Raw genomic sequence first — 12,013 nt, 5'->3', positions numbered from 1 at the left:
TTATTTTTTGTGTGATTTTTCTCTGGTGGCTCAAACAGTAAAGAATCTACCTGCAATGCAGGAGACCTGGGTTGATACCTGGATCAGGAAGATCCCCTGGAGAGGGGAATGGCAGCCCACTCCAGTATTCTTCCCTGGAGAATTCCATGGACAGAGGAGCCTGGTGGGCTACAGTCCAGGGGTCACAAAGAGTCAGACACAATCGAGTGACTAACACATGCACATAATGAGAATACTAAAAATAAGATATACCTTCTAAGCAAAATGTCAAGTCTACAGTACAGTGTTGTAGGTACTGTGCTGGGAGTGGACCTCTAGGATGTGTTCACCTTATAAAATGGAATCTCTGTACCACCACCACCACACTTTCCTTTTACACCTTTTCCTGTTAGTCCACTCTCTGAAATGACCGTTCCACTCTCTGCTTCTATGAAATTGACTATTTTAGATTCCTCATATAAATCATAAAGTATGATTATGTAAAGTATTTGTCCTTCTTGGTCTGGCTTATTTTACTTGTTCTCCAGGTTCAATCATGTTGCTACAAATGGCATGATTGCCTTCTTTTCTTCAGGTGAAAATTGTTTTATTGTGTGTACATATCATATTTTGTTTTCCAGTCACTCATTTGTGGGCTTTTGTTATTGTTGTTCAGTCACTAAGTCGTGTCCAACTCTGTGACCCCATGGACCTCAGCACCCCAGGCTTCCCTGTCCTTCACCATCTCCTGGAGTTTGCTCAAACTCATGTCCATTGAGCTGGTGATGCCATCCAACCATCTCATCCTCTGTCACCCCCTTCTGCTCCTGACTTCCATCTTTCCCAGCATCAGCGGCTTTTCTGATGAGTCCGCTCTTCACATCAGGTGGCCAAAGTATTGGAGCTTCAGCTTCAGTGTCAGTCCTTCCGATGGATACTCAGGATTGATTTCTTTTAGGATTGACTGGTTTCATCTCCCTGCAGTCCAGTGGACTCTCAAAGAGTCTTCTCCAGCACCACAATTTGAATGTAAAATTTATTCAGTGCTCAGCTTTCTTTATGGTCCAACTCTCACATCCATGCACAACTACTGGAAAAAACATAGCTTTGACTATACAGACCTTTGTCAGCAAAGTGATGGCTCACTTCTGTGTCTTGCATGCGTGTTCAATCACTTCAGTTGTGTCCAACTCTTTTCAACCCTAAGGACTGTAGCCCACCAGGCTGCTCTGTCCATGGGGATTCTCCAGGCAAGAACACCAGAGTGAGTTGCCATGCCCTCTGTGTTTTAGCTACTGTGAATAATATTGCATTGACTGTGGCAGTGTAAATACCTCTTTGAGATTCTTATTTCAATTCCTTTAGAAATATACCCAGGGATGGGATTGATGGGTCATATGAGAGTTCTAGTTTTAATTTTTGAAGGAACTTTCATACTGTTTTCCATAGTGGCTGCACCAATTTACACTTCTATCAAAGTGTACAAGGGTTCTCTTTCCTCTACAACCTCAAAAAAACTTATCTTTTGCTTTTGTGAATAATAGCCACTCTAACAGGTGTGAGGTAATATCTCATTCTGGTTTTGATTTGCATTTGAAAATCAAATGATGATTAGTGATGTTGAGAAACTTTTCATATACCTGTTGACCATTTGTTGGTCTTCTTTGGAAAAATGTCCTATGTCCATCTTTTAGTCATGTTATTTATTTTTTGTTTTGTTTTGTTTTTGCTTTGAGTTGTAGGAGTGTATTATATATTTTAGCCCTTTATCCTGTATATGGCCTACAAATATTTCCTCTCATTCCCTTGTTGATTGTTTTCTTTACTGTTCATTAAGTTTTTAGTTTGATGATTTGCTTGTTTTTGCTTATGTTGCCTGTGCTTTTGGGGTCATATCTGAGAAACCATTGCCAAGGCAAGGCTAAGAAGCTTTTTCTCTGTGTTTTCTCCCAGGAGTTTCATAGTTTCATGTCTTAAGTTTAAGTATTAAATGCTTTTTGAGTTGATTTTTGTATATGGTCCAAAACAATAGTCCAGTTTGATTATTTTGCTTGTGAATATCCAGTTTTCCCGGCACTGTTTATTGAAGGGACTGTCCTTTCCTCATTTTATATTCCTCAAGAATATAACCTTTATGAAGGTTAGTTGATCATATATGTGTGGGTTCGTTTCTGGGATCAGTATTCTGTGTCATTGGTCTGGGTGTCTGTATTGATGTCAGTGCAAGATTGATTTAATTACCACAGCTTAGTAATATACCTATTTTGATATCAGAAATTGTGGTGTCTTCAGCTTTGTTCTTAAGATTATTTTAGCTATCTGAGGTCATTTGTGATTCCATATGAGTTTTTGAATTTTTTTTCCTATTCCTGTAAAAAAAAGTTCAATGGAATTTTGATAGGTTTTGTGTTGAAACAGTAGATTGTTTGGGGTAATATGGGCATTTTAACAATATAAACTCTTCCAATCCATGACACTGGATAGTTTTCATTTATTTGCAACTGCTTTAGTTTCTTTCATCAGTGTTTTATAATTTGTAGTTTACAAATCTTTTACCTGTTTGGTTAGGTTTATTTCTAGGAATTTTCACTCTGTTGTTCCTTAATTTCTAATTTGTTTTTCAGATTGTTATTAGTGTGTACAGAAATGCACATGATTTTTGTATGTTGATTTTTATATCCCACATGTGTGCATGCATGCTCATTTGCTCAGTCATGTTTGAGTCTTTGCAACCCTATGGACTATAGCGCACCAGGCTTCTCAGTCCATGGGATATTTCAGGCAAGAATATTAGAGTGGGTTGCCATGCCCTCCTCCAGGGTGTCTTTCCAACCATTTGCATGCTTATATATTCATAATTATCCTAGTTTTCTGGCGAATTGACCCTTTCCCATTAGGTAATGACCTTTTTTGTTTCTTGTGGTAATTGTTAACATATGTAAGTATAGCCACTCCTGGTCACTTTTGACTATCATTTGCATGGAATATTTTTTTCTACCCCTACAATTTCAGCCTATGTGTGTCCTTAAATTTAAAGTGAGTTTCTCACAGGCAGCAGTCTTATTGTTGTATCTTGTGGTTTTATCCATTCAACCACTCTGTGTCTTTTGATTGAAGAGTTTAACACATTTACATTTTTTTTAATTTTTATTTTTACTTTATTTTACTTTACAATACTGTATTGGTTTTGCCATACATTGACATGAATCCACCACGGGTGTACATGAGTTCCCAAACATTTACATTTAAAATTATTGATAGATAAGACTTACCTTTCAGCTGAACTTCAGATCTTTTCACCATCTGTTTTAAACTTTTAACTCACAGTCACATACAAAACCCTGCAGTTTTACTTCCTGAATACACTTTATGTTATTGGTGTCAAATTTTACCTCTTCTGTACTAATATATATCCCTTAATAAATTTTTGTGGTTATGAAAGTGAAAGAGAAGCCGCTGTTTGCGACCCCATGGACTGTAGCCTACCAAGCTCCTCTGTCCATGGGATTTTCCAGGCAATAGTACTGGAGTGGATTGCAATTTCCTTTTATTATTAATACTTTCCTCTTTTGGATTTTATAGTACAGTTTAAAGTTATTTATGCACCGGCATTACAGTATTATTTGTCTATATATTTACGCTTACCAGTGATATTTGCACTTTCATACATATTTATGTTAGATTTAGCATCCTTTTGTTTCAACTTGGAGAATTTTCTTTCACAGTTTCCTACAAGGCAGGTTTAGTGGTGATGAACTCGCTAAGTCTGGCAAAGTCTTTATCTCACCTTCATTGTTAAAGGACAGTTTTGCTGTGTATGGTATTCTTGGTTAGCAGTTTTTCTTTAGCATTTTGGATATATCTTACTACTCCCTCCAAACCTCCAGGGTTTCTGCTGAGAAATCTGATAGTATTAGCCTTATTTTTTTATATGATGAGTCATTTTTCTCTTGCTGCTTTCAAAATCCTCTCTTTATCTTTAATTTTTGACATTTTATAATTATAATATGTCTCACTATAAGGCAGCCCAGCTTGGATCTTTTGGGCTTCATCAATTTGTATCTCCACTTCATTCCCCAGATTTGGGAAGTTTTCAGTCATTATTTCCTTAAACAAGTTTTCTGTCTCTTTTTGTCTCTGGGACTCTAATAATACATATCAGATTGGTTCACTTGAAGATGTACCACAAATATCATAGGCTTTCTTCAGTCTTTTTTGTTCTTTTTATTTTTTTCATTCCTCTGACTAGATAATTTCAAATTATTTGTTTTCAAGTTCATTGCTTCACTCTTCTGCTTGATTAAGTCTGCTGTTGAAGCTACCCTTTAAACTTTTTGGTTATTGTATTCTTCAGCTCCAGATTAATAATTGGTTCCTTTTTATTGTTCTCTTTGTTGAACTTCTCATTTTTTCTTAAATTATTTTCCTGATTTCATTTAGTTATCTGTTTGGTTTTTTCCTCTCTCTCTTATAGCTCACTGAAGTGCTTTAAAACAGCTTTTGAACATTTTTAGGAACTTTATAGGTCTCCATTTCTTTGAAATTGGCTATGGGAGCTTTATTTTGTTCTTTTGTTTGGTGTCCTGTTTCTAGATTCCTCATATTTCTTGTAGTCTTGCATTATTGTTGTGCATTTGAAGAAACTGTCACTTCCTCCTTTCTCTCCAGACTGACTTCAGCAAGGGAAGTCCCTCACCAGTCCGCTCAGCCAGATATTTTAGGTAGTCTGGTTGGTCAGATCCATAGGTGGGCTGGTTGGTGGTCCTGCTTCCAGTTTCCATGGACAGGTCACATTATTTTTGAGAACTTCCTAAAAAGTAAATATTCTTTTCACCCATCTAAACAGCAGAGAGTTTTTAGGTCCTATCTAGTGGGACCTAATTTACGCTGGAGAGACAGGAAATCGCTCTCTCTGAATGTGTGTTTTGGTTTTAGACTTTTGATTCATAAAAAAGTACTACAAGTAAAATGTAATTTTTTAAATGTGAAATAATTTTATGGATATATATCTAAATAGTAAGCAAATTTTGTATTGATAAATATGAAATCTAATATATAGTTAAAATATAAAATGACATTTCTAAAAATACATCAATTTAAAACATTTGAAAAATATGTAAAACAAAAATTCCTTGTATGTCTTACTTTATTGATAACTACTATGAATATTTTGGTGTATTTATTTCAATTCTTTTTCTCTATGACTAGAAATATTAAAATATTTGGTATCATATTCTACAATAATATTCTACAATTTCACTTTAATCACATTTTTACAGTATTTGTATGTGTTTCTAACAAGTAATCAAGTTTACATTATTTCTTTATTTGTTTACAGGCATTTGCCTGGTGGCCTGATTTATTGGCAGAGCATGCAGAGAAATTTTGGGCTTTATTCACAGTAGATATGGATACAGTGCTTGAAGCACAACCACAAGACTCCTGGGACAGTTTTCCTCTTTTCCAACTGCTTAATAATTTCCTCAGAAATGACGGTAAGCATTTGCATTTCTTTTAGTGTGTTAAATGAGGAAGAGGAGAGAACGTTGTGTGTGTGAGTGTGTATTTACAGAGTTCTAGCACTCACTCAACAACGATCGACCCAGGTAACATATTTGCTCATTCCCCAGGTATATCTGGCTGGGGTCCACAGGAGACCAGCAACACTCTCATATTGTTCCACTGGCCCCCAGAGTTGCTCTTATGCCTACCCTCCTGCCTTCAGGAGTACTGATAACACAGGGACCTTCTCATTGTACCTTGTGAATCAGAAATCTTCAAAGATCAATATTTCTAAAGTACCTGAGAATGCTAACATCCCTGAAATACATCCTAGAAACTTATTATTCTAGATGTCCTGCCATATCAAGGCTTCTGCTTATCCACAGCGTGCTAATGTTTACAGAACAGATTTGGTTCTACAGATGATAGTAATGTTACCCTGTGGTATGGTTTGCTCTCTCTCATTTAGAAATTAAAGAGAATATAAGGTTCTCTACTGAGACATCTTTTTCCAATGCAGTAATAACTTGTATCATGATTCTTGTCCGTGGTCTTCTAGCAGATTGTATAGACACAGGTTTTCATCCGAATTTTTGGAGGTGTTTCTTAGCATATAGTTTCCTGTGGGCCTTTCCTATGATGATTTTTTAGATGCAGACACAGAGAACAGACTTGTGGACACAGGAGGGCAAGGAGAGGGTGGGAAGAATTGAGAGAGTAGCATTGATATACATACGCCACTAAGTGTAAAATAGATAGCTAGTGGGAAGCTGCTCTATAACACAAGGAGCTCAGCTTGGTGCTTATGATGACCTACAGGGGTAGGAGGGAGGCTCAACAGGCAGGTTGTATATGTATACATATTATCTGATTCACTTTTCTGTACAGCAGAAACTAATACGATGTTACAAAGCAATTATACTCCAATTAGAAAATTTGATTTTTTTTTTCGTTCAACTTAAGTTTGGTTTCTACTGACAGCCTTTGCTTCAACATTTGTAGTGGTCTTGGGGTCACTAATTCCCTATTCTAGAACATTCCTCTCACTATAAGGCAGGTTGAACTCTGTGTCCTCCTAACCTCTGGTTCTGACTTATTCTGTTAGGTCAGTGGAATGTCCTTTTGTTGCATATGTTCTTTCTCCAGCCATTATTCCTAGTCATTTAACTCTTAGCATTTTCATGCCCATTACCATTCTTATCAGCTTCCTCTCAAAAGACCTCACTCCATTTTTCAGTATTGCTCTGGAGTGTGGTGCCTAGTAGAACGCAGTGCCCACAACATGACTTGAGTAGCCCAGGCCCCAAGAAGAGCTGCCCGTCTTCTGCCTGGTCTTCCTGCAGCCCATGACTGCCCTCTCTTTCCCAGGAACTTAGTCACACTGGTGATACAGTTCACACTTGCTGTCTTTGAAAACTCCAGATCTTTTTCCTTCTCTCTTTCCAGGATACCACTACTCTGTATTTCTAGGTTTAAACTTAAATCGTTTTTTGGACTTTTATCCTATTTTTTAATTACTCTATTGATTTTGTTCATCACTCTAGTCCATCATTTCTTACCTTCCTTTGGTTATTCATCCCTTTGAGTCTATGCTAAAACTACAGCTCTTTTATTGGGAAAAAACATCTACATAGATATGAAATTGTGTGTAATATTGGACTCCCCATGGACATCTGTATTTTGGATATCAGGGTAAGAACCTTTGTTTTAGTAACTGGGGCATCATGTGGTAGTAATTAATAACATAAGCTTTAGTGCCCAACAGATTCACATCTGTCTCTGCTAGTTGCTACCTGACCTTTGACAATCGCTTAATCTTGGTAAACTGTAAGTTCTTTATCTATAAAATAAAGAAATAATATTATGTACAGTGTCATTGGTGGTGAGGATTAAAGAAGGCAATAGCTCATGTATAATGAATGCTAAATAAATATTTTAGATATTAATCAGTTAAAATTTCAATCATGATTCCTTTAGCCATCTTATTCATTCTCTTATCCAATTTAATTTCCAAAGACATCTTATTAATAAGTCAAAGAACTAAGCTACAATTCCTACTTCAGTTTCAGCAACAATGTCTGCTCTTAGGAGTTGCTACACCCACAGTTATCCAAATGTGAATCATTTATTCTGCAAATTGTCTTCAGCCAGTTTTTAAGTTCTAATTTAGTTTCCTCCTGCCAGCTATCAGACTTCAAATGACCTTCTTCTTTCCCAGTCTCTTATCATTTTTTTCTGCTAAGAAATTACAAGTCAGGCTTAATATTGTCTTATGATAAATATATAGCAAAAAACCTGCTGCCAAAAATGAATGTATTATACATTAAGTCCCTAAATGAAAATAAATAAGTATAGGATTATTTCTAACATTGCTTTTTTCCACTTGTGTGAAAATTCAAGAATCAACCATATTAAAATTTATTAGAGGGTTATTTTAAGATGAAAGTACTTATTAATGCTCACAGTAAAGATGATTTAACTTATTCAATATATTGCAATTTATTTATAGAGAAAACAAAATATGTTGTAGATTTCTTAGAAATTTTCTTGGGGAACCTCTACTATAATGCCAGTAAATTAACATCTTTTAAATTTTATTTTTAAGAGCTCTTAAAATGTCCAAAAACAAAACACTAAAAAAGAGAAAAATTGATTTTTAAAAGAGAAATGTGATTTTTAACCAAATGTTTAATTCAAAAGAATGTCATATCCCTCTCCTGTTTAAACCATTTATATAATATTGGCTACTATCAAATGCATAACATAGTGTGTTTTGTCATTTTTGTACATGTTACTTAATCACACAGAAGCACTTATTAATGATCTCTTTTGAGTGCTGTCCGTTTGGGGGGCAAGTCTAGATCTAGGTTTGATTTTTCAGTGAGTAACATATTTTAGAAAGCATCAATTATTTCAGAGAAAAACAGCTCCTCTGTATAGTCAGGTAGATAGAAAAGTTCCCCTGTGCCGTAATTTCCTTTTGGTATTGGGAAAACGATGTGGTCTGGGGAATTGAAATAGAACACAGTAACTTTCAACTCAAACTCACAAGTTATAATCCAAAGCCAAGACCGCTTAGTATTAATATCTCACACAACTGAAGCGACTTAGCAGCAGCAGCAACTGCTAAGACAAATTTTTTTGCTTGTAGTGTAGTAATGAAGAATATTATAATAATGAAGATTATTGTCAATAATTATGTGTTTGTTTTATTAAATTCCTGAAATGTTCAGATGGTCGTTTAGTGAATTCAGTTCAAATGTTAAATGTCAACCTAAAGCTGCCCCCAAATTGTCCTTTTGGAAAGCTTATGGGAAAACATAAAATTTCTACCCTTTTACCACCACATCCCCAAAGAAAAATTCTTGTATCACTGCCATGGTATGACAGTTTTTACCATATTGACCCAATTAGAGTTATAGTCCAAATTCTAATTAATTTCAACCTTAACTAGTCAGGGGTAAAATAGGAACAGATTGCTCTGAACTGTCCAGTCTTGTTAGGTGAGATAATTTGTTGAATAGCAGTGCTTGCTGTTACCCCAGAGAAGGCAATGGCACCCCACTCCAGTACTCTTGCCTGGAAAATCCCATGGATGGAGGAGCCTGGTAGGCTGTGGTCCATAGGGTCGCTAAGAGTCAGACACGACTGAGTGACTTCACTTTCCCTTTTCACTTTCATGCATTGGAGAAGGGAATGGCAACCCACTCCAGTGTTCTTGCCTGGAGAATCCCAGGGACGGGGGAGCCTGGTGGGCTGCCGTCTATGGGGTCGCACAGCGTTGGACATGACTGAAGCAAATTAGCAGCAGCAGCAGCAGCAGCAGCTGTTACCCCACACGTAGCATACCACTAATTATACAGAAATTTTAAATGGTTGTGATTTATTATTAATGATGTCACATACTTATGTCTGCTTTTCCAAAATAAAAATTACCAACATGCCTCTAACAGAGATATTAGTTAGAATTTGTGCTTTATTTGTGCTTGGAAGCTTTCTAGCTGAGTTGTCTTTGTTTTTTAATGAATCATTTAGCTGTTCACACTGGGTATTTACCATCTTTATTTTGTGAAAACATTTATGCTTTGATATTTAAAAATAAATGTTTGTCTTTAGGGGAGTGGAGAGGATCTTAGGCAAACATCTTCATTTTCTATCTAGGAGGCGAGGTACCTGGGAGGTGAGGTACCTCCGCTAGGGCTTGCTGACAGGGAACCAGTACAGCAGTGAGTTGGAGCCTGACCACTTCATCCACAATAACAAATGCAGTTCTGGGGACATTAGAAAATAAGATAATACTTTTAAAGATAGTAGATTCTTGAGGCTTTTGAAAGTGAAAGTGTTAGTCGCTCAGTCATGGCTGACTCTTCGTGACCCCATGGACTATAGCCCACCAGGTTCCTCTGTCCGTGGAATTCTCCAGGCAAGAATACCAGAGTAGGTTGCCATTTCCTTCTCCAGGGCATCTTCCTGACCCAGGGATTGAACCAGGGTGTCCTGCATCACAGGCACATTCTTTACCATCTGTGCCACCAGGGAAGCCCATTTAAACTTATATTCCTGCCTAATAAAATGTTTATCAGCACCTTAAGTTATAGAAGTAGAAGAAGTAGGTTGGTTAAAGCATGCAGAAAGGACCAGATAAAGTGTTGACTTAGCATGTGCACTGTAAAACATCCATGACAAGAATTCCAGGGACTGAACAAATTAGAGGGGAAAGAGATTCAAGATAGCAAATTCAGTTGCTGTTTTAAGGAGGGGAAGCAAAGAATTGTGTCTGGGCTAGGTGTGTTTCCTTCCAGTTGTGCATGATTAGGGGAAGTCTTAGACTCAAGAATCCTTAGAGATGCAATGTGATTTTCCTCAAGGGAAGAGTACCAGCTGCACCACAATTTTAGCTACTGTCCCCAATCTCCTGCCCCTCACAGGCTCATCCACTGGCTCCCAGAGCAGAACTGATGAAGAAAACAAACTTGGGCTCCTTCATTTCTGTCCAAAAAAGACTGAACTCCTGCTTGCCTCTCCACCCTGCCTCCATCCATCCTGATGCACTCTCCCCAACTAAAGCTTTAATTAGATGGATAATCACTTTAAATGGTATCTAAGGAAACAGTTTTGAAAAAGAGATGTATTAAAATTAGTGAAAATAAATGTTTTCATAATGAAGCAATTAGCATGATAGTTGAATGATCTTGAATGACTGTGAAGCTGGTACAAATAGACTCTACCCTTGTGTGCTATTTTCCACAATTGTCCTGTGGATAATAGGTAGGGCTAGTGACTGCCTCTGACAAATGAAAGCCATCTGCAAATAGCACAAATCATTCCTCTCAGGACTACCGAAAGGCAAACCCTTGGAGCTAGTCACCTTTTAATCTGTGGATATGCTAGCAAGTGGCAAATGACCATTCTACTGGGAACTGATTCCCGGGTGAAAAATACCATGGTGCTTCTTCTTTAATTAACAGCCTTTTTCGCATTGCTAGCACATTAAAGCCATCCCAAAGAACACCCGTGCTTGTATAATCAGTGTCACAGCATCTCTGCCTAAACGAATAATAAATGTTCAGGTTCTACACTAAGTGAAAACCTATTCTCCAAGACTTTCACCTTCATAAAGATGGGCTCATAAAAATCGAAAAAAGAAAAATTGGAATGTGGTCTCATGAGGATAAAAAGGCTAGTGTTAATAATTAACAAGGAGAGTGAAGTGGAGTCAAATTAGCCATAATAGAGCCCAGAGTGACTGGCAAAGTCACCACTCATTATCAAAAAACTCATTAAGAAATGAAGAGGTGGAAATCCCGCTGGGTTATTCTCACACTTCGGCTGTATCAGAGATTATTTTTCAGATTTCTTTCAAATGAAGAACTGTTAGGTCACCATATTGTATATTAGGTTAATCTTCAAGCTTTGAAATATGGAGGGCTAGCACCTGCATGTCATTCTTCCTTCAGTGCTTAAATGAGCTGTATGTCTGAAATTCACAAATTAGTGTTTACAGATAGATCTGTACATGCATCTACTAGGAACAGTTGAATGTAACTTCTAGATTATAGCGGGGCTGTGTGCCCACTTAGATTTATAACGCTCTTACAAACTATGAAATGACCACTAAAATGCGTAAATGACTCTGATCCCAAAGTTGATTAAATTCAAAATTGTGTGTCACAACTTGTTTTACCCACCAGTATAGTAAAAGGAAGGTAAATTCAATGACTCACTAGCTTTGTTTATACTGAATTCTTCTCTAGAATCTTTACTCCATGTAGACATTAAATTTTAATCTATTTGTATATTTTCTTAGAAGTTAGTGTTACTGCCATACTCAACTGTTTCCATTACCAGGACGGTATTGAGGGACATAACCCCAAAGATCAGAAGGTTGCGTGTAACTGGAGTAAAATTCCAGACTTTCCCATCTGGCTTTAATACTGATCTCATGAAAGGCAGCATGAGAATTGCTAGACCACAAGACTTTCTGTTTATTTTTGCCTTAAGCCTTGCTGAATGCTCCCAGGTGGCTCTGTGG

General features: G+C 37.0%; 1 protein-coding gene across 1 annotated transcript in view; it reads left to right on the top strand.

Annotated features, from left to right (window-relative positions):
* Positions 1–12,013, top strand: part of CADPS2 (calcium dependent secretion activator 2) — a 562,792-nt gene that overhangs the window by 466,359 nt on the left and 84,420 nt on the right. Inside the window, exon 21 of the mRNA XM_052639068.1 lies at positions 5,318–5,474. Within this exon, the coding sequence (XP_052495028.1) occupies positions 5,318–5,474 (157 nt within the window). The remainder of the gene's footprint in view (positions 1–5,317; positions 5,475–12,013) is intronic.

Source organism: Budorcas taxicolor, chromosome 4 (assembly GCF_023091745.1).
Source record: "Budorcas taxicolor isolate Tak-1 chromosome 4, Takin1.1, whole genome shotgun sequence".
Lineage (NCBI taxonomy): Eukaryota > Metazoa > Chordata > Mammalia > Artiodactyla > Bovidae > Budorcas > Budorcas taxicolor.
Note: the sequence above shows the minus strand (reverse complement) of the source record. Positions and strands in the feature narration are given on the sequence as shown.